At 58.9% G+C, this 26174-nt stretch overlaps 17 protein-coding genes across 17 annotated transcripts; 11 read left to right on the plus strand and 6 right to left on the minus strand.

Annotated features, from left to right (window-relative positions):
• Positions 1–262: 262 nt before the first annotated feature.
• Positions 263–1580, plus strand: HETIRDRAFT_442812 (uncharacterized protein). The gene is made up of 7 exons (XM_009555217.1): positions 263–567; positions 594–708; positions 795–842; positions 1007–1024; positions 1051–1116; positions 1173–1289; positions 1365–1580. Exons 1-6 carry the CDS (start codon positions 565–567, stop codon positions 1241–1243), a joined length of 321 nt encoding a protein of 106 aa, XP_009553512.1. The 5' UTR covers positions 263–564; the 3' UTR covers positions 1244–1289; positions 1365–1580.
• Positions 1581–2539: 959 nt separating this feature from the next.
• HETIRDRAFT_423633 (uncharacterized protein) lies at positions 2540–3737 on the plus strand (the record flags this gene model as incomplete). Its single annotated transcript, XM_009555218.1, has 4 exons — positions 2540–2937; positions 3094–3232; positions 3314–3594; positions 3629–3737. The coding sequence occupies 4 exons, from the start codon at positions 2540–2542 to the stop codon at positions 3735–3737; spliced, it is 927 nt and encodes a 308-aa protein (XP_009553513.1).
• A 117-nt stretch (positions 3738–3854) lies between these two features.
• On the plus strand, positions 3855–4190 carry HETIRDRAFT_222725 (uncharacterized protein; the record flags this gene model as incomplete). The annotated part of the gene is made up of 1 exon (XM_009555219.1): positions 3855–4190. A coding segment is annotated over one exon (336 nt), but the record flags the coding sequence as incomplete, so codon positions are not given.
• Positions 4191–4362: 172 nt separating this feature from the next.
• On the minus strand, positions 4363–4587 carry HETIRDRAFT_423634 (uncharacterized protein; the record flags this gene model as incomplete). Its single annotated transcript, XM_009555220.1, has 2 exons — positions 4363–4517; positions 4569–4587. 2 exons carry the CDS (start codon positions 4585–4587, stop codon positions 4363–4365), a joined length of 174 nt encoding a protein of 57 aa, XP_009553515.1.
• Positions 4588–5149: 562 nt separating this feature from the next.
• HETIRDRAFT_423635 (uncharacterized protein) lies at positions 5150–5650 on the minus strand (the record flags this gene model as incomplete). Its single annotated transcript, XM_009555233.1, has 1 exon — positions 5150–5650. One exon carries the CDS (start codon positions 5648–5650, stop codon positions 5150–5152), a length of 501 nt encoding a protein of 166 aa, XP_009553528.1.
• A 119-nt stretch (positions 5651–5769) lies between these two features.
• On the minus strand, positions 5770–6782 carry HETIRDRAFT_442813 (uncharacterized protein). Its single transcript, XM_009555221.1, has one exon. The coding sequence runs from the start codon at positions 6626–6628 to the stop codon at positions 5948–5950; it is 681 nt and encodes a 226-aa protein (XP_009553516.1). The 5' UTR covers positions 6629–6782; the 3' UTR covers positions 5770–5947.
• A 446-nt stretch (positions 6783–7228) lies between these two features.
• On the minus strand, positions 7229–8225 carry HETIRDRAFT_412853 (uncharacterized protein). Its single transcript, XM_009555222.1, has 5 exons — positions 7837–8225; positions 7696–7775; positions 7489–7630; positions 7326–7434; positions 7229–7262 (listed from the first exon to the last, which is right to left on the minus strand). The coding sequence occupies exons 1-2, from the start codon at positions 8194–8196 to the stop codon at positions 7707–7709; spliced, it is 429 nt and encodes a 142-aa protein (XP_009553517.1). The 5' UTR covers positions 8197–8225; the 3' UTR covers positions 7229–7262; positions 7326–7434; positions 7489–7630; positions 7696–7706.
• A 186-nt stretch (positions 8226–8411) lies between these two features.
• On the plus strand, positions 8412–9813 carry HETIRDRAFT_442815 (uncharacterized protein). The gene is made up of 3 exons (XM_009555223.1): positions 8412–9250; positions 9319–9438; positions 9481–9813. The coding sequence occupies exons 1-3, from the start codon at positions 8476–8478 to the stop codon at positions 9744–9746; spliced, it is 1161 nt and encodes a 386-aa protein (XP_009553518.1). The 5' UTR covers positions 8412–8475; the 3' UTR covers positions 9747–9813.
• A 1595-nt stretch (positions 9814–11408) lies between these two features.
• On the plus strand, positions 11409–11852 carry HETIRDRAFT_437423 (uncharacterized protein; the record flags this gene model as incomplete). The annotated part of the gene is made up of 2 exons (XM_009555224.1): positions 11409–11427; positions 11490–11852. Coding segments are annotated over 2 exons (382 nt in total), but the record flags the coding sequence as incomplete, so codon positions are not given.
• Positions 11853–11879: 27 nt separating this feature from the next.
• HETIRDRAFT_423639 (uncharacterized protein) lies at positions 11880–12927 on the plus strand (the record flags this gene model as incomplete). Its single annotated transcript, XM_009555225.1, has 4 exons — positions 11880–11956; positions 12002–12056; positions 12146–12411; positions 12906–12927. 4 exons carry the CDS (start codon positions 11880–11882, stop codon positions 12925–12927), a joined length of 420 nt encoding a protein of 139 aa, XP_009553520.1.
• Positions 12928–14814: 1887 nt separating this feature from the next.
• Positions 14815–15237, plus strand: HETIRDRAFT_331968 (uncharacterized protein; the record flags this gene model as incomplete). The annotated part of the gene is made up of 1 exon (XM_009555226.1): positions 14815–15237. A coding segment is annotated over one exon (423 nt), but the record flags the coding sequence as incomplete, so codon positions are not given.
• A 747-nt stretch (positions 15238–15984) lies between these two features.
• On the plus strand, positions 15985–16673 carry HETIRDRAFT_391723 (uncharacterized protein; the record flags this gene model as incomplete). Its single annotated transcript, XM_009555227.1, has 2 exons — positions 15985–16154; positions 16209–16673. Coding segments are annotated over exons 1-2 (609 nt in total), but the record flags the coding sequence as incomplete, so codon positions are not given.
• A 2841-nt stretch (positions 16674–19514) lies between these two features.
• HETIRDRAFT_332633 (uncharacterized protein) lies at positions 19515–20144 on the minus strand (the record flags this gene model as incomplete). The annotated part of the gene is made up of 1 exon (XM_009555228.1): positions 19515–20144. One exon carries the CDS (start codon positions 20142–20144, stop codon positions 19515–19517), a length of 630 nt encoding a protein of 209 aa, XP_009553523.1.
• A 208-nt stretch (positions 20145–20352) lies between these two features.
• On the plus strand, positions 20353–21402 carry HETIRDRAFT_423643 (uncharacterized protein; the record flags this gene model as incomplete). Its single annotated transcript, XM_009555229.1, has 3 exons — positions 20353–20386; positions 20856–20945; positions 21116–21402. 3 exons carry the CDS (start codon positions 20353–20355, stop codon positions 21400–21402), a joined length of 411 nt encoding a protein of 136 aa, XP_009553524.1.
• A 278-nt stretch (positions 21403–21680) lies between these two features.
• Positions 21681–22557, minus strand: HETIRDRAFT_108276 (uncharacterized protein; the record flags this gene model as incomplete). Its single annotated transcript, XM_009555230.1, has 3 exons — positions 21681–21892; positions 22168–22455; positions 22511–22557. Coding segments are annotated over 3 exons (547 nt in total), but the record flags the coding sequence as incomplete, so codon positions are not given.
• A 97-nt stretch (positions 22558–22654) lies between these two features.
• HETIRDRAFT_108275 (uncharacterized protein) lies at positions 22655–24094 on the plus strand (the record flags this gene model as incomplete). Its single annotated transcript, XM_009555231.1, has 4 exons — positions 22655–23434; positions 23479–23535; positions 23629–23804; positions 23875–24094. The coding sequence occupies 4 exons, from the start codon at positions 22655–22657 to the stop codon at positions 24092–24094; spliced, it is 1233 nt and encodes a 410-aa protein (XP_009553526.1).
• Positions 24095–24675: 581 nt separating this feature from the next.
• HETIRDRAFT_412858 (uncharacterized protein) lies at positions 24676–25504 on the plus strand. The gene is made up of 2 exons (XM_009555232.1): positions 24676–25104; positions 25168–25504. Exons 1-2 carry the CDS (start codon positions 25039–25041, stop codon positions 25456–25458), a joined length of 357 nt encoding a protein of 118 aa, XP_009553527.1. The 5' UTR covers positions 24676–25038; the 3' UTR covers positions 25459–25504.
• Positions 25505–26174: the final 670 nt, after the last annotated feature.

Here is a 26174-nt window from a genome sequence, read left to right on the forward strand (position 1 = left end):
CTGATGACACTGATACTATTTGACGCCGCTTCGCGCACCACATTCGCAGTCACTGCCTCGCAGTCCGAAGATAGTCCAGTCTCATGTTAGAAGTCGGACCGTAATTCCATTCGCAGTCCCTCTGTTGTGCCACACAGTCCGGATTCCGCACCACACAGTCTGGCCATGCCGCACACAGTCCGTTAATTGTCGCGCCACACAGTCGGAGTATGTCAGCACTCGGTGCCCTCCAACATCTCATGAGAAGGACGAGCGTCGTCGTCTGTCCCTCCGCTCGACCCACGCATGGTCGTCCTTTCGACTCCATATACGCCTGCCTCTCGACGCCTTCCACTGTCGACCTTATCGATCCTCCTGTCCTTGCACATTCATTCCTTCCCCTCCTCACATATATTTCACATTTTCAGTCATTCTGCCCGCCCTCTCTCGTTCTGCGTTATTATAGAGACCCCATGCGCACTCGACCTCTCGCCTATTTGCCTGCTCGAAGTGCTCTGATGCTACGCCCTCGTTTTGTCGTCCCCGCCGGCTCCCCTCTCGCTCCCCAGATCAATTCCCACGCTCATGCCCACGCTGTCGCCTACACCTACTAGCCAAAGGAACTGCGATATCCGCAGGGAAGCGAGCGCATTCCAGTCCGTGTGCACCGCGCCGCACTCTGCCTCAAGCAGAAGCTGCAAAGACGCGGTGCGCATCGCGTTCCAGAAGGTATGCGCGCGCACCACCCTCTCCCCCACACCCACCCTGCACTTCTTCGTGCGGTCCTGCAAGCTCAGCTGTACAGCGTCATATAGACTCATCTTCCAGCCCCTCCATCTCTCCCCACGTCTCTACCCCTCCCACTGCCCTTGCCTGCGCGCGTCGGTGATGCTTGGCATCAAACAATCCACAGCGGACGAGTTGCGCAAGATACACGGCTCGCGCACGCGGTCGAGAAGCTCGATGTTGAGGGTTCCGCAGTGGACAAGTCTAGCAAAGTGCAAAAACGGCCGTGTGTAGTCTGCGGCTGCCGCAGACTACACACGGCCGCCGGCTTCGCCGGCAACACACCTGCCCTTAGCACGTTCTTCAACATCACAAATGGCTCCGAGCATGCCTTGGGCAAACAGAACGCAAGTGAGTGCTGGACATGTTCGAGCGCCACGAGAAGTACATCCCGCACATGCACACAGCACACCTTGTCTATCAGGAACGTCACCGCACTGCGACGCAGCGTCAAGTGGGAGCAGCTAGGCTGGCCTGAGGTAGATTGGTCGCTGAAGAAGTGAGGGATCGTTATTGTTTGCACAGTGAGTCTTCATTATGTTGACATTGAGTCCGAGTATGGGTGGGACATGGCGACACGCTCCAACCGCCTTCTGTAGCACCCTGACACACACGGTATGAGAGGATCTGACATACTCTCCCACTCGTACTATCGGCAACTGATTTAACATGCTTTGTGCGCATATATACGCGCTCCCACTCTTAGCTATTTTTCAAGTACCGCTTCTACCTGTGGTTAGATTTTTTTTCTCTCTCTGTATGTATATCACGACCCTGCAAACCATCTCTTCCTCTCCTAAAGAAGAGGCTATGTCTTTACACCATGGCCCCATTCACCCACACGACGTGTGGGCGAAAGTTGTGGAGAGAGCGTCGATCTGCGCTGACCTGCGCTGATCCGACCGTGATCGCCAGCTCTCGACTCGACCAGGTCCAGCTTCTCACAGACAACATGTCTCCCCGCTGCCCATGCAACAATGGATTGCGAAACCGGGACAAGCATCAATCTGACTAGTCTTGTGAGCACATTTCTAACCTACTCTTCGATGCCCTCTCTTCCACACACTCAACTTTGCGAACGGGACGATGGGCCTCCGCCGATGCCCTGAGAAAGCAAGCATCGCCGAAGGCGTGTACTGAGGTTTATTTTTATTTTTATTTACTTTTACTGTAATCCGTCCCATCCCTGCCTCGTCCTCTAACCTCGTCCACACCTACGCCCACGCTCACCACCATCTCTTTTCCCGGTGCCACCCACGATCACCGTCGCTGAGGCGTCCTGCCCCACCGACGCCCACACGCTCACGCTGCCCGATGACGGGCCAAGCATCGCGACCGTCCGAGCGTCAACGACCGCGATGTCAACGACAACAACGACCACACTGAGGAAGGTCGGTGGCGGAAAGACACGCTGGGGAGAGAGAAGGGACGTGCGACGAGGTATGCCGCCTCTCTTTGCGCCAGCCTCCCTGCACACGCGTCCCTTCTGCTCTCGTCTTGTCTGCCCGCCCCCTCCCTCAATGCCCTCATGCCCTCCCGCTCGAATTGTCCGACGTCACAGCCGCTCCCCAACAATCCCCCTGACCCTCTCGGATAGTTCGACGCTCCGCCCCCTTGCCCGCTCAATCAGCTCTCCCCTCTCGATACCACACCAGCTCGACACCATTTGATCATCGGCCCTTGACCCTGTATATTCCCGCTGTCAACACGAGGTACGCCCACTCGACGCCACACCCTCTCTTCCGCTCTCCCCACTCAATGCCATACCCACTCAATGTCGTGTCCTCGTTCTCTTCGACGGCCAGACTCAAAACCCTCTCGACCCTCGACCTTCGACGCCACGCAAACACCACACCGTCGAGACCCCTCCACGCCGATCCTGCCCTCAGGCCCACACGCGCGTTCATCCTCCCGGGCTCATGCAGCCGCCATCGGCGGTGCACACTTCCCAGCTATCTCGCAGCCGCTCCCTCAGCCGCCAACACCCTCACCCCCTCAATGTCACGCACCACCACCACCCAGTTCCCTGTACCCCTTCGACCTCGACCTCGACCTCTACCCCCCTCTCGTCCCCTTGATATCAGGGGCGTCGTTTCCAGTCTCTCTAAGCATAGCAGTACCTCGTTCTCAACCTTTCCACTCTCTGGCCCCTCGATCTGCCACCTCCCGACCGTCCCTGCACCCCTCCCTACCCCGACTGCCCTATCTGCTTCAACGCGATCGTCCCCGCCCAGTCGACCTGGACCTGCTACCCCGCCTTTGTCCCACACGACCCCGACGCCGCGCCCCCCGCCGGCCACGAGCACAAGCACGAGCAGGAGCGCGAAGTGCTGCTGGACAACCTTCCACCTCAAGTGCATCCGCTTGTGAGCCGCGAAGAGCATCAAGGACATCGAGGACGCCTGGCGCGCGCGCGGCGAGAGGGGCAGGAAGGGCGACTGGCGCTGCCCCAGGTGACAGTTCAAGCGTGAGTCCGTCCCGCATTGCTACTGGTGCGCTCCGCTCCTTCTCTCAACCTGCTCCCATAGCCCTAACCCGCGCCCGGTAGGTGCTTCTGCGGCTTAACCCAGGACCTGAAGCCCCCGCGCTTCTCGACGCCCCACTCGTGCGCAAGCCCCTGCTCGTGCCCGCGCGCGTGCGGGCACCCCTGCGCGCTCGGGTGCCACCCGGGTCCGTGCCCGCCCTGCCAGGTGACGACACAGCGCCCGTGCCACTGCGGCAGCAGACGGTCTCCTTCCGGTGCTCCCGCACGTCCCCCGCCCCTGTACTCCTGTCCTCGACCGCCGACGCCGCGCGCGTGGACCTCTCCTGCGGCCGCGCTTGCGAAAAGTGGCTCGCGTGCGGGAACTACGTCTGTGTGGAGTCGTGCCATCCCGGCGCGTGTCCGAGGCAGTGCAGTGCTAGTGCAGGAAAGTGGAGAAGCAGCTTGCATACAGGGAGGGAGAGAAGAAGGCGTGCGCCGTGGTGCATAGAGACGGCGAGGAGGAGGAGGAGCAGTGGGTCGGGTCGTTTAATTGCGGGAATTCGTGCGATCGGTACGTTCTTCCTCGAATCTTCCTCCATACCCCCAATGAATTCCTCCCGTCTAACCGCTTCAGCCACCGCCTCCAACTGAGCTGCTCACTAGTGAGAACTCGGCGCCAACTCCTGCCATAGTTATCGAGCTGCAGTCTCGACTGCAGGACATTCAAGTCTCTCTTGCCTGCTTCATCGATAATATCCGCGCCATGGAGGGTATGCTCTCTGAGCACAAAGCCATCAAACGTGAAGTTAGCACCCTCCGCGAGCTGATAAAGGAAAAATGCGAATTAGACAGCGTACGCGGCAGACAATGCTCAGGGACGCTGCGTGCCAAGGACCACGACGACAGCGAGTACGGCGGCGACGACGATGACGCGCAGAGTATCGCAACCGTCATGCCCCACGAGCTGGAGTACGTCGAGGAGGAGGACGAGGAGCAGCTGGCGGCGGAGGAAGAAGAAGAGGAGCGGCGGCGGCGGAGAGATGAGCTGGGTCGACTAAGAACACCAGAGCCTACAGGGATGGGCATGGACGACGATGACATCCATGACAGATCCAAAATGTACCTTGACGTGCTCAACATGCACTCACGATCGCCGCCGCCTCCTCTATAAGAGCCTTTTGCTCTTTAGCCTTCGACATCTTCCGTGTCCGAGGAGCGCCTCGATCCCCTTGCCTCTCAGCTCGAATCCGCGCTCGAGCTCTTAAGTTAAGTGATAATCTTGTAGAAACTGCAAGGTAGTCAGCGAGGGCTTCGTTCGTAAAACACAGTGAGTACTAACTTTTTTTCCCTATGTTCATTCCCAGAGGAACTCGCCAATTCGATCTGCAACAGCCCTGGCAACTACCTTGATTATTTGTAGTTACTATCCCTATCGACTGGCGCACATCGCACGCTGTGCACACCTTTTCTTCGACCCCATCACCTCACGCTGGACCTCTCGTCCCGTCCGAAGCGCTTGCTTTTGCATCAGAGGCGCTCAATGAACAAGCACTCTACCGCTGACGAGTTGCGCACACCTTGTAGATGCCTGCTGTTTACAGCAACGCCATAGACAAGTTCACCAGATGTGCAGAAATGGCGATGCGCTCTCTAGGGCAGCCCGTCGAGCATCATAGACCAAATTTGCTGTGCGCACTCCTTTCTTTTTCCCCTTCAGCTCCTCCACTGCCTTTTTGCGCTCTCGACGATGCAAGTGGACGATGGGCCTCCGCCAAGGCCCTGATAAAGCATACATTCTCGAGAGCGTGTTAACATGGCGGCCTAGTGTATGCTGTCAGTAGTACTGTACTGCAACAAGTTATGCATGAGCTTATCACCCTATTTCATCCCCCCCCTTGTACTATCTATGACTCAATTCCTTCATTCGCCTTTGGAGGCCTCGTGGGTCGCCACAGCAGCACACGCAAGTGTCCATGCTGCCTTTAAATCCTCCTCGTTCCCATGTACGATGAAGCGCTGTCGGAGAATCGTGCCCTGCAGTGCCAGGATCACAGCCAGCAGCGAATGGTCCGCACCACAGAGCCTCAGAGCGTCACGACCGACGCCCGCCGCCTTGTCCAGCACCTCGCCGTCCCCGGTAGCGTCATGATACGCGACGAGCGCCTTGGAAAGCCGCCAAAAGACGATCATCCGGATCATCGGGTCGTGGATTCCGCTCTCTTCCAGAAACGCACGACAGGCCTCGATGGATAGCTGTATGTCTTCCTGCTGTCCTAGACGCCGGAAGCGGGCCTCCAGCGACACGCTCAGCGGATTGTAAAAGACAAATCGCTCGGGGCCCGTGACACCTGCAAGACATATCTTAAGCGCGCTCACCGACTGTTCGAGGTCCGACAAAGCACCAAAGTGTGTGTAGCGCATATACGAAGCGTGACTGAACGCTGAAAGCGCCCTTCTCAGCGGTTCCGAGACAGGTGCAGATAGTTCAGGTCCGTCTCCGAACCCGCGGAGCGCCTCTCAACAAAGCCCAACCGCTTGGTCCAGTACATCCACTCTATTCGTCGCGACTAGCGCTAATGCATGTGCAACGCACGCGTGCGCCCTCTCTTGGCTTCCATGCTCCATTGTAGCGATGTCTCCAAGCGCGAGCGCCTCGCGTCTGAATGCGTGCGCGTAGTCTTCCATCTTATCGGCGGGGTTACTGAGCACGGAAAGGGTTTACCCAGAGAAGCTGTGGGAGGGCGTGTCGCATCGGCTGGGCGGTAGCATCGAAGGCGAGGGATGCGGAGTAGAGACTAGAGGTGTGGGACTTATCATGAGGGTGGTCAAATGGGTGTGGTGGTCTTTTACGCGTGAGCTCGGTAAGCTTCCGCATAGTATGCCAGCCCTGATGAGGCCCCATGCGGCTTCAGTGAGCCGTGACGCTTCTTGTGAGGCATCCTCCGTTCCGATCGTTCTACATTGGCGTACAAGCTCGTTCAGGACCTTCAATCGGCTACTCACTCCGAAACCTAAGCTCGTCAGCCTCTCAGCCTCCTTGAGCGCCTCGATACGGTCCCTCGCAGATGAACCCCGCTCCCTCATCGCGGTCTCGAGCGTCATCAGTCGTTCAGGGCAGTCCACGTGCGTGGTTGGGGCAAGAGTGGTGATCCTGCAATGTAGCTTTAGCCACGTGTCGATGTCGGGCAAGGAGGAGCCGGTCTCGTTCAGATGGGTCTCCATCGTGCTCAGCACCGCACAGTCCAACCCTGCCTCGCGCTGCCTCATTTCCTCTGCGAGCTGCTTTGCCTCTTGGAGGTGCTCCGGTCGCGAGCTGCGGCCATACATCATCAATAGAACATTCGCAAGGGAGGCGATAAGGTGTTTGTCGGGATGGGAAAGTACGAGCGCCTGTCGCATCAAAGATGCACGCTCCTCCAATGCCAACGTGAGATACCAAAGGTCCGAACACTGACACAGGGCCTCGAGGGCACGAAGGAGGTCAGCAAGGTCTTCTCCCTCGCGAACGTAATGTCGTGTGTGAAGAACATCACGATAGACGGAGACCTTCTCCAAGATGCTGAGTGAAGGAGGAGAGGCGCAAAGGAAGCCCAAAAGCTTCGCCGCGGCGAGGCGGTGGTTGAGTGAGAGGGCTGGTGAACAGCAGAAGATCTCGCGCGTGAGCGCTATGAATATTTCTTGTCTGCTCTTCGCGATAGCTGACATCGACTTGCCAAGGCCGCTGTCTTGGTCTCTTTGCTCCTCCAGCACTTCCAATGTGCGCCAGATCTCTCTATGACATTCGCTGTGCACTCTCAAGTCCGTCAAAGCATCGTTGCGATCGCTGGACACCCATGAAAATATATCCGTGCTCTCCAATTCGATACGAGCTTCTGTTTGAGTTGGATTACAGCGTCGCAAGGACCGATAGATCGATTCTATGCATCATGAGGTTGTCAAAAGAATAGGCAGTATATTCAAAACATACTCACTGGGGGTGCCATTTTGATGTCCTTGTCTTGTCCGCTGTGGTCATTCGGCGTGATCTGATCCGCTGTGAACAGTGCGTTATGCTCTGGTGGCCACATGACTCCCTTCCTATGAGCTACCGACTTACCTCTCTCATTGTCAGATCTCTCGATAATGTCTGCTCCCATTGTGCGCAGCTCCTCTTCCTCGCGGCGCTGCTGATTTTGCGTTACTGCAAAGAGCATCTGTAGAATTACCTATGGCATCTAAAGTGAATCGAAAGTCAGCTATCGGTAAAAGGTTGTGCATACCTGTGCGCGGAAACTGCGTCCATTGCCGTCGGGCTCGTCGTCCATAGTCTTGTAGCCGCCAAGCTGATTAGTTTATGAGTTTACTATCCCACTCGATGTGGAATGTCCCCTCGGTCACTGAGGAGCGACTGGTCGTAGGGTGCTGGGAGGAAAATATTAACGATTGATGAGCGCCCATCGTTGGCTAGAGACACGATCAAGCTGTACAGAAAGCGCAGTCATTGTGTAGCTATGACACTTCTTATCGTACCGCTCAAGATAATGAGAAACCGGTGGAACTTGTGAGGCTGCAAGAGGTGGAAATTATCAGTGAGAGTGCCGTGCGTGAGGGGAGTCACGTGATATCACTTGGTCGACGCGAGTCTTTGCGCTGTCTTTGCCGCCTTTGTTTCTCATACGCTCATCGTCCTCCATGGCGGAGGAGTTATCGGCTAGGTAGAAGGCATAAACGGTGGTTTGGAGAGCGTGTGGAGCATTCACCTTGATCAGAACATGGACCATGTCTTCCGAAGCAGCCCAACTGACGCCCAGTTCCTGTCCTATCCATGACTCGTCGACACTCCATCTGCGGGCGCTCACTTTGCTGTTCGCCGAGGCCACCCACGTCGACGACTGGACCATGCGGTACAAGGAGACACATGGTGCACCACATCTAGACGAGTGCGGGATTGGGCTCGACGGTGTGACGAGCGGTTCGCATGTAGGCATAGAGATAGGATCGATCCGAGCACAGAGACGGGGATGCTAGTTGATACACGGTGAGTTAGGCAGGATGCTGGAGGCCATGCGGAGGAAGTATGTACTAGCCGGACAGAGGATGCCGCAATCGTCTGTATGTATATGTGTCCTTGCCAGTCCCACGGCCTTGCCCATAGCCCTCGCATCACGTTCAGCCGTTCTTTGCCCTATGTCACCATGCATTTATTATATTCTCTGCACAACCTCTTCTCCAGTGCATTCCCCTTCCGCTTCCTCTGGCGTTCAAACATGTCTTTCCCCATCGACCCTACCTACTTCCCTGATTGCCCACAAGGCATCAAGCGTCACGTGCTCGACTGGGCGCAGCACGTCTGTGCAGATACCATTCCCTACTACCGCCCGTACATTGCCAAAATTAAGCACTGCAAGCGGGAGGGCGGAGTCTGGCATGAGTTCCTTATCATCGAGTTTATCTACCCCATTTCAGCCAGTGCCACCCGCATCGTTCCCGTCATCGTTGAGCGTACGATCGAGACCGGCCAGATCCCCCATGAGATGATCCGGCCAGGGGTCGACCTTTCTGCTCAGACTGGCCAAATGAATGTCAGGTCCGAGCCCGCCTGGTTCCACAGCTCGTCCTACACCTCGGTCGACTCATCCATGACCTCTTCTACCTACGCCAACATCGGATCCTCCTCGATACCCCCTATGGGGGCGCACGCGCTCGACTACATCCACGTCCCGCAAAATGGCGCGTCTATCAACAGCATTGACGAAGGAGCAGGCAGCCCGTACCAGGTCTGCCGCGAGCTCACGTTCACCTCGCGCGTGACGGATCATAACCTTGCCGCCCTGCTGGTTGCGGTGCATGAGCACTCGCCTATTTACAACGTTGTCTCACGACAATGTTACTGGTATGCGGCCGTCATCTACGACGTCTTCTGCGTCCGCCACGGTGGCAGATCAGTTGATCATGCACTCCATGGCCCTCTCCGTGCCGGGCGCTTCCTCACAATTTTCACCATCCAGCCCAAAGACCCACCGCTGGACTACATTCTGCCAGGTTACAATCGTCATTTCACGAGAGTTGTGGAAAAGGCGAGGACTAATCCAAATAATGCGAGGTTACAGGCAGCGGAAGCAAGGGCGAGGAAGGAGGCAGCGGAGAGGGCACAGGATGTTGCGGCAGCAAACGCGGCAGTAAACGCTGCGGAGGCAACGGCGAGGGAGGAGGCAGCGGCGAGGGTACAGGCCGACGCGAGGGCGAGGGAGGAGGCAGCGGCGAGGGTACAGGCTATTGCGGCAGCAAACGCGGCAGTAAACGCGGCGGAGGCAACGGCGAGGGAGGAGGCAGCGGCGAGGGTACAGGCCGACGCGAGGGCGAGGGAGGAGGCAGCGGCGAGGGTACAGGCCGATGCGAGGGCGAGGGAGGAGGCAGCGGCGAGGGTAAAGGCTATTGCGGCAGCAAACGCGGCAGTAAACGCGGCGGAGGCAACGGCGAGGAAGGAGGCAGCGGCGAGGGTACAGGCCGACGCGGCGAGGAGGAGGGTGGAGGATGAGAATGCCTTCCTCCGACAGCAACTGGCGGCGCAGGGCTATGCTGGCCCATCCAATAGGGCAGTGTAGACTTTGTTTTGTTTCCTATATCTGTTCCGCATCTGTTTTGGTTTCAGTGCTTTCAACGCTTTCGGTGCTTCCAGTGCATGTACTCGTTCTGTACGCATAGTCTTTCTCTCATAACATGCGATGTTTTCTGCGGTCCCACATCACCGGCGATCAATTGGATGGACCTCTTCTGCCCTCAACACCACGACTGCCCGTTCTCTTCCCGCCTGTACCACACCCACACCCACACCCACACCCACACCCACACCCACACCCACACCCACACCCACACCCACACCTACACCCACACCCATACCCATGACCATCCATGGTCCCCGCGGCAGCGGCATCTAGTAGTATTACTGACACTTTTGAGTCCACCGATATCCGAAACTACTGTGTTGCCAATTAAATGTAAATGTAAATATGAAAAAATCCTTTCTGTAATCTTCATACCCTGCTTCAACTTTGAGGCCTAGAAGCAGTGAGATTGAATCAGGGGTTCAATAGATATGGATTTAAACAGTCTACCCCCTAAAAGCAGACTGTGTGAAGCACAGTCTGGGTTTTGGGAGCCAAATCCGAAGTTGCACACAATTCTGTCTGATTCAATAGGCTTGAAAGGTATTTGTCATGGTACCCTAATATTTTCATTAGTAGACATGGAGTACTGAAGATGTTACAGACAAAATACAGAATTGAGGGAAAACCTCAAAAAACCGAGTCTCCAGTCCACAATTGTCCTTGGATTTCCATTGCAAAACTAACAAAATGCTCCTACATACACTACCTTTTAGATTATACCCTAATTTTATTATTTGGATGAGGGGATCCAGAGATATGTAATTGTTTGTGATGTTGAGGGTATTCTGCAACCCGGAGACACAGTTTAGTCAGCATCGGGAAAGGGCGGCACACAGTCGGGAGATTGCGGGCGCACAGTCGTCACACTGTTGTCACCCCACGCACAGTCTCTCTGTTGCGCCACACAGTCCGGCCGAGACCGCACACAGTCCGGATTTTGGCGCTAGTTCAGCGCCACACAGTCCGGATTCTCGGTGACAGTCCGAGATTTGGCGGTGAATCTGCGCCACACAGTCCGGCCGTGCCGCACACAGTCCGTTGATTGTCGCGCCACACAGTCCGACTGTGTCGGCACACAGTCCGACTGTGTCGGAGAGAGTCAGAGTTTTCCCTCCGACTGTGTCGGCACACAGTGCTCCTTCAACGTCTCGTGATCAAGCACGCTGCAATGTCGCGTCGCGTCCACACATTGCTAACAGCGCATTGTCACTATCTACAGATCCTCGAGGGATTGCCCTTTTCCTTCCCGATCCTGTCCTCTCTTGCTGTCCATGCCCACGCTCACACTCCTGTCGTCTCTCTCCCCATGTGCCATCCACCATCTCTACCGCAGAGGCGTCCTGTTCCACCAATGCCCACACGCCTATGCCTGCACTGCTCAACGACGCAGGCATCTACGACAATGAGGATGAGGATGAGGTTCGGCACCAGTGGAGATGATCACAGAAGAGGGAAGGAACGGGCGATGAGGACATTTACAAGCAGTACGTCACACACGCTAGTTTCTCCTCTCTCCCATCCTACCCTCTCAATAGGGCCACGCTTTCCGAGGTGTGCACTTTTTTATGCCATCGAATTCACATCGTCTGATAATCTGATCTTGTCCTGTTCAGGCACGTGAATGTGCCGTTGCAACGGTCGCCACCGATACACAGCATGGGGAACTTGTGGACAAAATTAATCAACTGACTATCCTCCGGAAGAACAACGCGACGCTGCGTGCGGATGCCGAATCTCAAGGGAAACGCGCTCGGGCGCTGGACTCCAAGCTCACGACCTTGTGCGGCTCGACGCCGCAAACGGTTTCATCGTGCGCAAGCAGAGCCGGAAGTGGTCGAATCGCGCGCGGCTGCGGATGGTGCGCGGGGAGGGCTCGGTGTCGTCACCCTAGGGCCTCGACGACCCCGGCGAGAGGCCAGACAGGGGCTTGGACGAGCTATAAGGAGATCGGTGTGCTCAAGGACCGTGCGGCTAAGGTCGGAGAGACGAAAGAGCGGGCGCGCATGCTGCTGGCGGCGAGCCCAACCAAGGAAGAGTGGGACGTGCACCTGCAAGAATGCCAGCGCTTGCTGATGGAGGGGTCGTTGAACAATGTATACTTGGACTCATTGACGGACCTAGATAGGTTGGTCGTTCGCGGGCAGCTGCTAGACGAGCGCAATCATGATGTGGATGACGCAGTCATGAGGCTTCGCAGCACCTGGTCCACGCGCGCGCCTGCTATCTCTCGCTCGACAACAAGCACCTGAAGAAGCTCGAGGCCCGTTAGCATGCCAGGCATGTGCGTTTGCAGCCGTACAAGACCATCGAGGAGCTGGACGAGTTCCGGAACCCCACACCCATGCACTTAGCCCTGCCCTTCCTCAACGTGTTCCACGGTCTTTATGGCGGCAGCGTCCCGCTCCACCAAGGTCCACGCACCCATGCTGCTCCACGACGCGGACAATCACGACAACGGAGCGGAGGACGAGGAAGAGGATCGGCCACGTGGAGATGGGAGGTAGTGGACGACGAGGCCATCTACATAGGTACATCGTCAGTCGCCCCAATTCCTCCTCTCCTGCTCTCCCTCCTGCTCTTCCAGCTGTCCCCGCTGGTCCCATGCCCACTGGCCCACTGGCCTGCTCGCGCGCATCGTTCACGCCCCCTCGCGCATCGTCTGCGTTGCCCAGACCCCCGCTCGACACGCCCGCATCTATCACTCGACGCCACTTGCCTGCTCATCCCGCTCTTCTATCACGACCTCAACCCCCTCATTCGACCTGCGTCCCCTCGACCCTTTCGATGGCGACATTCCTGCCCTTGACCCCGCGCCCTGTCGTCCGCTCAGCCCATGTCACCCTGCCACCGAGCACCCTCGCACGCTTGCGCCCAGAACCCTCGTGCTCATCTCCTCCGCTGTCGATGTCCCCACTCTCGACATCATAAACGCTCGCCACCCAGAGCCCCCGGTGGCCCCGATCCCATCAAATATCGCCCGTCCCCTCGATCCCATGTGTTCGCTCTCGCCTGCGTCCTTCCATGTACAGCCACACACACTCGTTCCCTTAGATATGCATATAGCCTCCACCCGGCGCCCTCCTGCTCGTCTCATCGATCCCATACGCATTCATCCCCACACCCCTGACACCCCCGCAATACAGCGCCCTCAACATCTTCAATCATTGAGGGCTGAATGGCGAAGCTGCTCCGTCGACGCCTCCGCGCGCGTGCTACATGCAAAGCGTCGCGACCGTTCTAGTGTCGACGAGGAGGATGAGACCCAGCTGGCAATGGAGGACGAGGAACAAGTGCGTCGGAGAGACGAGCTGAGAAGAGTGAGCACGGATGACGAGGCTATCCATAAGGGATGTAGGTATGTTGTCGTCTCTTACTCCCGTTCTTTTCCCGCACACGTATCTCTTGTATTCGACTTATCTGCCCGCCCCCGCACGGCATCACGCCCACTCTTCCTCTCATTCAGTCCTGCTCTCGACCTGCTCGCCCAACCCTCTCGACCCGCTTGCCTGACCCTCTCAGCCTGCTTGCTTGCTCACTCGCTCTCGTGCTCGACCCGCTCGAAATCATGCCCACTTGCTTGTGTCGTCCATGTCCCCTCCGCACATCGTCTGCATTGCCCAGACTCCTACTCGACACGCCCGGACTTCCTGCTTGACGCCATGGGCACTCGTGTGCTCGAGTGCTAGCCCCGCTCGACTGTCGATCCCACATCTGCCCTCGTCCCCTCAGGTTCAAGCGCCCGCTTTTGCCTGCGACTAATATCCTCCTACCCCGCCCAGCCAATTCGTACCGCACGCGCGACCAGCCCTGGTACACTTTCGGGCACGGGCTTGTTCTGATGTACATCGAGCTCGGTGTCATCACCTCGATTACGTACTATACCTTTCTGTGGTGCGAGAACGCGCGGCGGGACCACGGCGAGCAGTTAGAGGTCGCCAGCGGCGTGGATGGGAAGGAAGGCGTGGTGGGAGTAGAGAAGGAGGGGCTGGGAGGTGCACGCACGCCGGAACGGGCGGTTTGCGAGTGTTGCAGGGGCGACGCTTGTCTCCTCGACACCACTCCTGCCCTCCTACTCGTCCTCTCAAAACCCTCGACCTTCACTCCCTCAAATTACCAACTATCGACTGCCCGCAGATCGCACCCAGACCCTACCTTGAGGATAAGGAACGGCTGCAGCGGAGAGACGCACTGGGAAGAGGGCTGAAACGGATAACGAGGACATCCACGATGGATGCAAACTCGTTGAGCAGGCCAGTACGTCGCCGTCTCTCGCGCCAGTTTCTCCCTCTCCCGGACATCCGTATCTCCCACACTCATCCTGTCTATCTGCCACGCCCACTCACCTGTTCTCCACCACACCTGCCAGCCTGCTCGATGCGCTCCGACACCACACCCTCGTTCTCCTTGACGCATCTCATTTCGCCTCTCCCATCATTAACCATGGGCAGTCCATATAGTACGGTTCCACCAGTGCCCACTAGTAAAGCGGCGACGACTATACACACAACCCCTTCAACACTCGACCTTCCTTCCCTCGTGCCACACATGCCCGCTACCTAGCTCCAAGATTCGACCTCCTTCAACGTCCTCAACGGCACGCACGCACGCACGCTCCCTCGATCCCTCGACGGTCCGCACCAACTCCTCACTCCTTCCCTCAGCCCCTTGCACACGCGCCCCTTCGACCCCACGCCTACGCCTATCACTGTCTCGTTTGGCGTGCTGCATGGTTTCCATGGCGATGGCGTCCCGCTCCACCAGCGCCTGCGTACTCGCGCGGCTCGACGACGCGGACAACCACGACAACGAAGAGGAGGACGAGGAGGAGCACAGAAGAGGCAAGGAAACGGTCGACGAGGAGATCTGCAAAGGTACGTCGTCACTCGCCCCAGTTCCTCCCCCGTACACGCACACCTCCCGCCTTCTATCTGACTCTCCTTGTCGCCTTCAACAATCTACCCCTCGACTCTAACCGCCCCCTCCTCTCGTCCGCTCAACCTCTCCCACATCCGACCCGCTCTCCCGTCCGACCCTCTCGACCCCATCGCTCGCTGTACTGCCCTCCCCGCTCTCCTCGCACGATCTCATGCCCACTGGCCCACCGGCCGGCTCGCCCGCATCGTCCACATCGCCTCGCGCATCGCATGCGTTGCCCGGACCCATGCTCGACTCACCCGCATCTCCCGCTCGACGCCGCGCTCGCCTGCTCGCTCCAGCTCGACACCACCGCCGTCCACCACCCCGACACGTCCTCCGCCTCCTCCACCTTCCCTCTACCTCCTCCGCCTCCTCCGCTGTCGCCACCACCACCACCCACACCACCACTACCACCGCTTCCTCCACCTCACGCCGCTCCTCTGAGTTGTGGCGCACCATGCCCAGCGCCGGCGGCCGAGACTGCACCGTGCAGGACCACTCCAAGCCCATATCCGCCATGAGCACCGCCCTCCTCCGCACCGCCCTCCTCCGTGCCGCCCTCCTCGACCAGGCAGCAGCTGCCCCATCCGCATCCGCATCCTCGCGCACCGGCCGGTGCTAGCGACGACATCAGGCTCGCAGTTGCCGCCTCGGACGACGCCAACTCGACGACACCGACTCGACGACACCGACTTGACGACGCCGCCTCGACCCTACCGTCTCGACGCGGCCCTGTCCCGACCACGCTGCCGCCTCGATGCTTCCGTCTCTATCCCCACTCCCGACGACGACACCAGGTTCGCAGCCACCGTAGGGCGCGTGAGGATTGGGAGGTGCGCGTGCGGGCTGCCGAGGAGGGGTTTGACGGCGCCGTCACGAAGGTGGATGCCGGGCTCGCGACGCTGCACCAACACCAACTCAAGGTGAATGGGAACGCGCGCCACGGTGTCAGGCTCGTCACACCCCCCAGTCCACGCAACATCTCGTCTGACTCGGGCGAGCGCCATCGGTGGAAACGATCGACAATCTCCCGAGGCCGATCGCGTTCGCACTCGGCCGAGTCAAACAAGGATGACGGTGGGTACGCGAGCTCATTCGAGGGCGTGACACTGCTCGATGACAAGCGCCAATCAGCTTCCAAAGCACGCACGCGCGTGCCCTGGGCGCAGGATGATTCGGATTCGGACGTGCGTCATGCAAGCAACGATGCAAGGATCATGTCCTTGAAGCACTATCCCATCACCTCAGAGTTGGTCCAGAAGGCATCGACAGGGTTCACGATGGCAATGACGACGGAAGATGACGCCGCACACGCCTCGTCTGCCGCCGCCGCCAATCTGAAGGGCGCACACCTGGCGCCAGTGAGCTTTGTTCTCTGCATTTTCGTGCGTTCGCTCACAGCACTGTGTCGATAGATGGTTCAACATTCATGCCGTCGAGTTCACCTATCGTCTTGGACAGTCGACCCGCGAGGGCAGGTGAAACCTGGTGCAACTTGTCCGTCGACGGCCGAAGCCGTAGCGTCTGCTGCCAAACGACGGACCGGCCATGCTCCAGCAGCTCTATCGCATGCTCCAGCTCCCCCTCTCGAATCGCGTGTGCAGCCGCGCGGGAGCTTTCGATCGGGCTCTTCGCGAGAATGTCGTGTCGCGCCTGCACAGACCGCCCTATATTCACCGTGCGAAGCTGTTGCTGCAGGCGCGCGTCGAACACCGACATCCGAGGCACGACGGTGTTTCGTGGCGACGGCCTCCCATATCCTAGTGTACCGCAGACAGTGTCCGCTCGGAGCAGTCGTCGAGGTCGCTGCCTGGGCGTACATGTGCAGGCACTCATCCAGGTCATTCACGTCTCCTCGCGATTCATACCTCGCGTATACGACATCGCCCCAGGCCATCATCACGCCCGCCAACCCCGGGTGCATCTCCGGGGTCAGCGAAACTGCGAACTCGGCCCACACCGCCGCCTCGTCGAGCGCGTCCGCGTTGGCTTCTTTTTTCGCGACCTCTAGCAGACACGCGGCAAGACCTGCAGCCCAGAAGGGGTACCGTGTGTACCGTGTGTCCGTCTGCGCTTCCAACGCGTCTCGACAAAGGCAGATGGCTTCGACGAGATTATCCTCGCCCTCCTGAAGCTGGTACCGTCTCTTCAATGCATCTCCAAGTCTGAAGAGCGCCTCCACTCTGTCCGGATGCGTCTCGTGACTTTCTTCTGCCACTGCTCTAAAGAGCGCAATCGCCGCACTCAAGTCCTCCACCTTGCCCCCGTCCTCCCACATCACCAAAGCGCACATCCTTTTGGCTGCCGCGGAGTCCATCATGTTCTGGTCTTCGCCTTCGGAGGCCTCGTGGGTCGCCACACATGCAAGTGTCCATGCTGCCTTTGAATCCTCCTCATTCTCATGTATGACGAAGCGCTATCGGAGAATCGTGCCCTGCAGTGCCAGGATCACAGCCAGCAGCAGATGGTCCTCACCACAGAGCCTCACAGCGTCACGGCCGACGCCCGCCGCCTTGTCCAGCACCTCGCCGTCCCCGGTAGCGTCATGATATGCGACGAGCGCCTTGGAGAGCCGCCAAAAGACGATCATTTGGATTATCGGGTCATGGATTCCGCTCTCTGCCAAAAACGCACGACAGGCCTCGATGGATAGCCGCATGTCTTCCTGCTGTCCTAGACGCCGGAAGCGGGCCTCCAGCGACATGCTCAGCGGATTGTAAAAGGCAAATCGCTCGGGGCCCGTGACACCTACAAGACATATCTTAAGCGCGCTCACCGACTGTTCGAGGTCCGACTAAGCACCAAAGTGTGTGTAGCGCATATATGAAGCGTGACTGAACGCTGAAAGCGCCCGTCTCAGCGGTTCCGAGACAGGTGTAGATAGTTCAGGTCCGTCTCCGAACCCGCGGAGCGCCTCTCAACAAAGCCCAACCGCTTGGTCCAGTACATCTAGCCTATTCGTCGCGACTAGCGCCAATGCATGTGCAACGCACGCGTGCGCCCTCTCTTGGCTTCCATGCTCCATTGTAGCGATGTCTCCAAGTGCGAGCGCCTCGCGTCTGAACACGCGCGCGTAGTCTTCCGTCTTGTCGGCGGGGTTACTGAGCATACGATGCTCGGCATGGAAAGGGCTTACCCAGAGAAGCTGTGGGAGGGCGTGCCGCATCAGCTGGGCGGTAGCATCGAAGGCGAGGGCTGCGGAGTAGAGACTAGAGGTTCGGGACTTATCATGAGGGTGGTCGAATGGGTGTGGTAGTTTTTTACGCGTGAGCTCGGTAAGCTTCCGCACGGTATGCCAGGAGCCGTGACGCTTCTTGTGAGGCATCTTCCGTTCCGATCGTTCTACATTCTAACCTGAAAAGCTAGAAGGTTCAGGGTAGGGCAGGGGTATGGCAGGGCTAAAGAGGCCATTAAGAGGTGAAGAAGCCACCCATGCTAATATACATGGCTGACATGACGAGCCTGTCCGCGGCTGGAGAGGCTCGTCATGTCAGCCGTGTATTGGCAGGGCTGAGTCCTGATACGTGGCTGACATGACGAGCCTCGCTGCGGCTGGAGAGGCTCATCATGTCAGCCGCGTATCGACAGGGCTGAGTCCCGATACGCAGCTGACATGACGAGCCTCGCTGCGGCTGGAGAGGCTCATCATGTCAGCCGTGTATTGACAGGGCTGAGTCCCGATACGCAGCTGACATGACGAGCCTCGCTGCGGCTGGAGAGGCTCATCATGTCAGCCGTGTATTGACTTGGCTGAGTCCCGATACGCAGCTGACATGACGAGCCTCACTGCGGCTGGAGAGGCTCGTCATGTCAGCTGCGTATCGGGACTCAGCCCTGTCCTGATACACGGCTGACATGACGAGCCTCGCTGCGGCTGGAGAGGCTCGTCATGTCAGCCGCGTATCAGCTTGGCTGAGTCTTGATACGCGGCTGACATGACGAGCCTCACTGCGGCTGGAGAGGCTCGTCATGTCAGCCGTGTATTGACAGGGCTGAGTCCCGATACGCAGCTGACATGACGAGCCTCGCTGCGGCTGGAGAGGCTCGTCATGTCAGCCGCGTATCAGCTTGGCTGAGTCTTGATACGCGGCTGACATGACGAGCCTCACTGCGGCTGGAGAGGCTCATCATGTCAGCCGTGTATTGACAGGGCTGAGTCCCGATACGCAGCTGACATGACGAGCCTCGCTGCGGCTGGAGAGGCTCGTCATGTCAGCCGCGTATCAGCTTGGCTGAGTCTTGATACGCGGCTGACATGACGAGCCTCACTGCGGCTGGAGAGGCTCGTCATGTTAGCCGCGTATTGACAGGGCTGAGTCCCGATACGCAGCTGACATGACGAGCCTCGCTGCGGCTGGAGAGGCTCGTCATGTCAGCCGCGTATCAGCTTGGCTGAGTCTTGATACACAACTGACATGACGAGCCTGTCCGCGGCTGGAGAGGCTCGTCATGTCAGCCGCGTATCAGGATTCCGCTGTGCCAACAAGCACAAAACCTGCACAAACTCGACTCTACATGAATGAGACAGCCTACGAGCATTAACCTTACAGATGCCCGCGCTGTGAGTATGTTTTTATTATATCTTATTGTACCCTTTATTTCTTGCACTCGGCTTTGCAAACGGACGATGGGCCTCTGCCTCGCCGAGGGCATGTACTGATACATGATTGATGTTTCCTTCTCTTTTCCTCTACTTCTACTATCTACAGATCCTCGAGGGACTAACCTTTCCCTTCCCGACCCCGTCTCTGTCCTCGTCCACGCCTACGCCCCCGCTCACCGCCGCCTCTTTCCCCTGCGCCGCCACGATGTCGGCCGCGGAGGCGTTTTAAACCTGAGACAGCGGGGATCGCGGTGGGGGCTTTGCCTGGCTTCTTCGCGTCCTTGATGGCCCTCAGCTTCGCAAAGCGAGCTGGACGGACGTTGGCTTTGATGTCGCACAGGACGATGGTGCGATCGCGCAGCTCAACCTCGCCCTGCCGGATCTTTTTGATGATCTCGAGGCCGTGCGCGTCCGCGACGTAGCGCTGCTTCGCGGGCGAGGTGGTGCTCTCGTCGGCACCGGCCGCATGGTGGTGCATGTAGCCGGAGGCGGAGGACGGGGTGCGCTCGTGCGATGCGTGCGCGGCGGTGCGCAGCGTAGAGTGGGCGTGTTTGGAGAAGAAGGCGTCGGGCGGTAGGTTACCGGGGAGCGTGGTCGTGCCCTCGCCTCCTAAGAGAGAGCAGGGGAAGAGACGCGGCGTGAGGAGCCGCTTCCGGGTGTGCGCAGGTGCGCAGGACAGGCAGGGCCGGGCAGGGAGGGGCAGGACTAGGGCTGGGGGAGGGCTATCGAAAGTAAGTGATACGGACATTTTTTATGGCATTCCTCTTCGCACCTTCTCTTCTCATTAACAACGCTCCTCACCATCGCCGTCGACGCGCTGAGGCACGGGTAGCGTGACGATTGCGACACGCTGTGCGCAAGGGCAAAGCACGGGTGCGGCGGCGGCAGGGGCGCGTGAGGGAACAGTCGAAGGAGTTCTTGTGGCCGAGTGGACGCGTGTACAAGGGGCCGAGAGGATGAGAGGACGAAGGCGAAGGAAGTGGGTGGTGGGTGTGCATGGTGTCGAGGCGAGGGCGAGGGGACGAAGGTTGAGGTTTGCGCGCGGACAGAGTTGAGTTGGAGACGGGTGCGAAGGACTCAACTTCGCGTCGCGCGCACGCGACCACTTAATTAACTTCGTGACTCTCCAGCTCCCGCTCGTCCGCCTCAACCCCTCACTCGTTCCCTCGGCCCCTTGCACACGCGCCCCCTTTGACCAGTTGCCTGCTCCCACCGCTGTCTCATTCGACACAATCCACGGTCTCCACGGCAGCAGCATCCCATTCCACCAACACCCACGAACCAACGCTGCTCGACGAGGCGGAAAAGCACGACAACGAGGAGGAGGACGAGAAGGAGCACAGAAGAGGGAGGAAACGGACGACGAGGACTTAACCATAGGTACGTCGTCACTCGCCCCAGTTCCTCCCCCGTACACGCACACCTCTCGCCCTCGACCTCCTCTCCACGTCGCCCTCAGCGGCCTATCCCTCGACTCTACCCGCCCCCTCCTCTCGTCTGCTCAACCTCAGCCACCTCCGACCCGCTCTCCCGTCCGCCCCGCTCTCTCGTTCGACCCGCTCTCCTGTCCGACTCGCTTCCCCGTCCGACCCTCTCGACCCGATCGCTCGCTGTGCTAACCTCCCCGCTCTCCTCGCACGATCTCATGCCCACTGGCCCGCTGGTCCACTGGCCGGCTCTCCCGCACCGTCCACATCCCCTCGCGCATCGTATGCGTAGCCCGGACCCCCGCTCGTCTCACCCGCATCTTCCACTCGACGTCGCGCTCGCCTACTCGCTACAGCTCGACACCACCCACCATCCCGGCACGTCCTCCGCCTCCTCCACCTTCGTCAACACCTCTGCCTCCGACGCCTCGTCCGCCGTCACCACCACCACCGCCGCCGCCTCCGCCTCCTCAACCTCCTCACGCCGCTCCTCCGAGTCCTCGCGCACCAGGCCCAGCGCCAACCGCCGTGACCGCAACCGCACCCCGCAGGACCGCTCCAAGTCCATGTCCGCGGTGAGCACCGCTCACATACACGCTGCCCTCCTCGACCAGGTCACCGCTGCCGCATCCGCATCCTCGCGCACTGGCCGGCCTTCTCTTCTCCCGGTGTCACGCCCCCCTCCACCCCTGGCTGCTGTATGAACGGTACAGGACGGAGAAGCTCCTCGCGCGGCGCGCGGCGCAGAAGATCGGCGAGGAGGAGACGCGGCATCTGACGCACCCCTATCGTCTACCCTGCACTCCTCTCCCGCGTCGCCGAGGCCTTCCGCGTTCGCATCTCCCTCACGGAGCGCATCAAGGACAGCCTTGCCTGCCCGACTCCGCCACCGACGTGTACGGGCCCAGGATCCGCGTCCTGAGCCCGTTCTTGAGCGGCGACATCCCCTGCCTTTGCACCCGCGCTCAGCAAGTTCATCCTACCCCTGCGCCCCGACTCGGCGTCCATGCAGGAGAGCGGCTCCTCGCCCTCGCATGACCCCTCCTCCACCGACTCGCCGTTGCCGTCGCTTGTTCGATATGTATTAGTTTACATGAGTGACGCACGTTGTCCTGACCCTGCAGCCTCATTCTGGGGATGATGGTCTTCAGCCCGACGGTCACGACAGCGAGCTGATTACATTGTTGTGGTAAATGCCTTGGTGAGTCGATTCAAATCCCTTTTTCGTTCAGATCATTCAGCTCATTTTTTTTGTCTATATTCCCCCAAGCAGCGGCATCACAGAAGCGGCACGCTTATGTCCTCCGGGCGCCTTGGCCACTCATCAATCAGGCCCTCCTATACCTCGATGCGCTCGTAGCGCATTGACGCTGGAGCGCGGTATGAGGAAGCCTGCCCTGATGGAAGATGCGAGCCATGAGTGCACGCGCCGTGAGCGCGGTGGCGTCGTTTGCGAGGATCTCGACGGCCGAGTCATTGACGACGAGGATGAGGTTGAGGGTCTGACGCGTCGAGGCGGATGTGTTAGAGGACCGGAGCTTAGCCACCTTGGTCTCGGCGCCTTCTGTGGGGGGAGAGCATGCACGTCGCGCGGCCAGTCGCCGACGGGTTGCTTCGTATATGCGAGGCAGACTCACGAGTTCTAATCAGTGCGCTGTTCTAGCGCTCGACAGCGAGCGCTTCCAACTTTGGGACAATGTTAACGCCCGTCCACCCCTCGGCACTCGCGCGCATCTGGAAGCAGGCCTTGAGGAGGTCGCCTTCACGCCCTCCGCACGCGAGGGTCGCCTGAATGATGTAGTGTGATGTGGCGGGCTGCCGCGCAAACGGCATGCCCACGCCCACGCTCACTGCCATCTTTTTGTTCGGCGCCATCCACAGTCTCTGTGGCGGCGGCGTCCTGCTCCGACAACGACCCCGCGCCCACGCTGCCCTACGACGACCAAAGCATCGCAACCGGTCGAGTGTCGAGGAGGCGGATGAGACCCAGCTGGCGGCGGAGGACAGACGAGCTGAGAAGAGAGTGAGCACGGACGACGAGGCCATCCACGAGAGATGTAGGTACGTCGTCTCTCACTCCAGTCTTCTCCGCACACCCGAACGAGTACATATCGTATCCGACCTGGCTGCCCGGCTCCTTGAAAACCCCAGCCCGACGCCACGCCCACCTATCGTAACCCTCTCATCCACTCCTGCTCTCGACCTACTCGACACCACGCCCACTTGCTCGCATCGTCCACGCCTCCTCTGCACATTGTCTGCATTGCCTGGACTCCCGATTGAAACGCCCGGACCCCTTGCTCGACGCCATGGGCACTCGCGAGCTCAAGTGCTCGGCCCGCTCGACTGTCAATCCCGCATCCGCCCTCGTCCCCTTAGGTCCACGTACCTGCTTTTGCCTGCGACTCATATCCACCCACACTCGTCTCCTCGACACGCCCATCCACTCGTCCACTTAATCTCCTCGGTCTTTTACCCTCGAACCTCAACTATCGACTGCCCACGGATCTCCCTCGAGAACGAGGAACGGCTGCAGCAGAGAGACAAGCTGGGAAGAGGGCGGGTTAGGGGCAACGAGGACATCTACAACGCGAACTTGTTGAGCAAGTCGGTACGTCGTCATCTCTCGCAATCGACGACATCATGACCAGGCAGGAGGTGCTCGTGCAGCAGATTTCCCAGTTCAGGTTCACAAAGAGGTGCTTCGAGCAGGTCATCCTGCGCTGAGAGATGAACACTGCGCCCGAGCCCCCAAAAGAGGTTCAGCCGCCCCCACCACAGAAAGACTTCTCTTGCGCTCTCCAGTTCGTGCTCACGCTCACACTGACGCACAAACGTGCGCACAGCCTCAGCCAGCCGCTCGAGCTCCGCCGCCAGGGGGCCGAGGAGGAGTCGTACTTCAACATGGATGACGACGACGACGACGGCGATGATGACGGCTCGCTGCCGCTCCCTAGCACGCCGCTGCTCACGCGTCACTAGTCCGCGGACCAGAACCGTAAGCGCCAGCGCGTGCCCGGCGTACCGATGCCCCCCACTCCGCATGCCAAGCATCCACCTCCCACATGCGCCGCTCAGCGGCAGCCTCATCGACCACCACGACTCCTCCTCGCGCGAGCTTGCGCTCGACCTCAGCCTCAACCTCGACCGCCACCTCGTGCCTCTCGGCCCTCACGGCGGCGACACGGAGGCGGGCGCGGACGCCGCGCACACCGTCGCGCCCATGCTGACCCCTACGCGCCTCCGACGCTGCGCCTCTCTCATCGACTGATCGTGGGCGCACGCCCAACGCCGACGATGCCGGCAGTGGCGGCGGTGACGAGCAGCCGAACACGGGCGGTGGCGGTGACGGTGGCGGGAGCTCCTGCGCGAGCGCTGTGAGCGGGTGGAGGACAAGCACATGGGCGGCCTTGGAGGCGCCTATTCCGAAATCATGGACCGCTCTGACATGGAGGGTCTTCTCGCGGAGGTCTCCGACGTCTTGCGAAGCGACGACGAGCTGATGACATTGAAAGACACAGACCTCCTCATCATCCACGACATGGACATCCACCTCAAGAACTACAAGCGCAAGTACAAGCAGGTCAAGGCTGAGCTCCGGAGCCTCAAAGGTGCGCTCTCATCCTCGTGCACAATCGTCGGCTGACCCGCGTTCCTCACAGCCACCTCACAGATCTTCCTTAAGATGCCCAGTTTGACGAGCAGCTGCCCATGTCGCAAGACGGCGGCATCCCAGACATGGCAACCTCGTCGTCACCTCCAAGATGCACGCCACCAGCTCCAGCCTGTCCCCCGTCAGCCTCCCCCACGCCGTCGCGAGCCACGTCTCGGCCGTGGTCACCGAGATCGGGCACACGGTGTTCATCCGCAGGGTGACCAAACAAGAGCAGGAGCAGTACTCGCCCGCCGCGTCGAACCGGTTCTCGCCTACCCTCCGCTTGGTCGAGGAGGCAAACCCTGCGGTGTCCGCGCAGCGCGCGAGCTCGTCGTCCGCCTCGAACAGGCGCGTGGACGTAGAGTAGGAGTACTACCCACGGCAGCCCAACCTGCTCTGCCAGTAGCCGCTCGACTCGGCCGAGTCGCCGTCGAGACGCCCCGCCGTTCTCGGGGCGCTCGTCGAGCAACAGCCGCTTCTGCAAAGCGTCGTTGGAGCGCTCGAGCTCCGCGGGCTGCTCGCCGCCCCCGGTCTTTGACCAGGTGCGCATGGAGAGCACAATGGGCGTGCTCAGCAATGACTCGGAGCTCGCAGAGGGCTCCGAAGACGCCTGGACGGAGCTCAAGGTAATATTCGTGTCGTGCTTCATTCACCCCTGCGCTCACGCTTTTTCGCGGCCCTACCTCGAGGCACCGACCGTTTTGATCGTCTACGCCATCCAGAGCATCCTGTCCGGTGTCCGCTCGCTGATACCTTCGCCAACGCTCAATGAGAACCTCACGCAGATCATCACGATCATGTCCAGCATCGTCGCCGTCTGTCACGACAACCTCCCGCCCGTGTTGGCGCAGCAGGGGAATGACATCCTGCGCGAGCTCAGCGACCACACGAACAAGCTCAGTGAGGTCCAAGCCATGCGCGACACTCCCACGATGCAACCTAGTAGTATTACCGACACTTTTGAGTCCACCGATATCTGAAACTACTGTGTTGCTAATTAAATGAATTTATAAATATGAAAAAATCCTTTCTGTAATCTCCATACCCTGCTTCAACTTTGAGGCCCAAAAGCAGCGAGATTGAATCAGGGGTTCAATAGATATGGATTTAAACAGTCTACCCCCTAAAACCAGACTGTGTGAAGCACAGTCTGGGTTTTGGGAACCAAATCCGAGGTTGCGCACAATTCTGTCTGATTCAATAGGCTTAAAATGTATCTGTCATGGTACCCTAATATTCTAACCTAGTAGTATTACCGACACTTTTGAGTCCACCGATATCCGAAACTACTGTGTTGCCAATTAAATGCAAATATAAATATGAAAAAATCCTTTCTGTAATCTTCATACCCTGCTTCAACTTTGAGACCCAGAAGCAGCAAGATTGAATCAGGGGCTCAATAGATATGGATTTAAACAGTCTACCCCCTAAAACCAGACTGTGTGAAGCACAGTCTGGGTTTTGGGAACCAAATCTAAGATTTCACACAATTCTGTCCAATTCAATAGGCTTAAAATGTACTTGTCATGGTACCCTAATATTTTCATTAGTAGACATGGAGTACTGAAGATGTTATAGGCAGAATACAGAATTGAGGGAAAAGCTCAAAAAACCGAGTCTCCAGTCCACAATTGTCCTTTTATTTCCATTGCAAAACTAATAAAATGCTCCTACATACACTACCTTTCAGATTATA

Source organism: Heterobasidion irregulare (assembly GCF_000320585.1).
Source record: "Heterobasidion irregulare TC 32-1 unplaced genomic scaffold scaffold_14, whole genome shotgun sequence".
NCBI classification, from domain to species: Eukaryota; Fungi; Basidiomycota; class Agaricomycetes; order Russulales; family Bondarzewiaceae; genus Heterobasidion; species Heterobasidion irregulare.

Excerpts from the sequence above, each read along its gene's own strand:
- HETIRDRAFT_442812 (XM_009555217.1), top strand. Across the intron at positions 709-794 it reads TGCGCATCGCGTTCCAGAAG|ACTCATCTTCCAGCCCCTCC; the intron begins GTATGCGCGCGC and ends AGCGTCATATAG. Across the intron at positions 1,117-1,172 it reads CTTGGGCAAACAGAACGCAA|CACACCTTGTCTATCAGGAA; the intron begins GTGAGTGCTGGA and ends ACATGCACACAG.
- HETIRDRAFT_442813 (XM_009555221.1), bottom strand. The coding sequence starts at position 6,628 with ATGCGACAGGCGCTCGTACTTTCCCATCCCGACAAACACCTTATCGCC.
- HETIRDRAFT_412853 (XM_009555222.1), bottom strand. The coding sequence starts at position 8,196 with ATGCCTACATGCGAACCGCTCGTCACACCGTCGAGCCCAATCCCGCAC. Across the intron at positions 7,776-7,836 it reads CAAAGACTCGCGTCGACCAA|CCTCACAAGTTCCACCGGTT; the intron begins GTGATATCACGT and ends CACCTCTTGCAG.
- HETIRDRAFT_442815 (XM_009555223.1), top strand. The coding sequence starts at position 8,476 with ATGTCTTTCCCCATCGACCCTACCTACTTCCCTGATTGCCCACAAGGC. Across the intron at positions 9,251-9,318 it reads GCTGGACTACATTCTGCCAG|GCAGCGGAAGCAAGGGCGAG; the intron begins GTTACAATCGTC and ends GCGAGGTTACAG. Across the intron at positions 9,439-9,480 it reads AGGCAGCGGCGAGGGTACAG|GCTATTGCGGCAGCAAACGC; the intron begins GCCGACGCGAGG and ends GCGAGGGTACAG.
- HETIRDRAFT_412858 (XM_009555232.1), top strand. The coding sequence starts at position 25,039 with ATGGGCGTGCTCAGCAATGACTCGGAGCTCGCAGAGGGCTCCGAAGAC. Across the intron at positions 25,105-25,167 it reads ACGCCTGGACGGAGCTCAAG|GCACCGACCGTTTTGATCGT; the intron begins GTAATATTCGTG and ends CCCTACCTCGAG.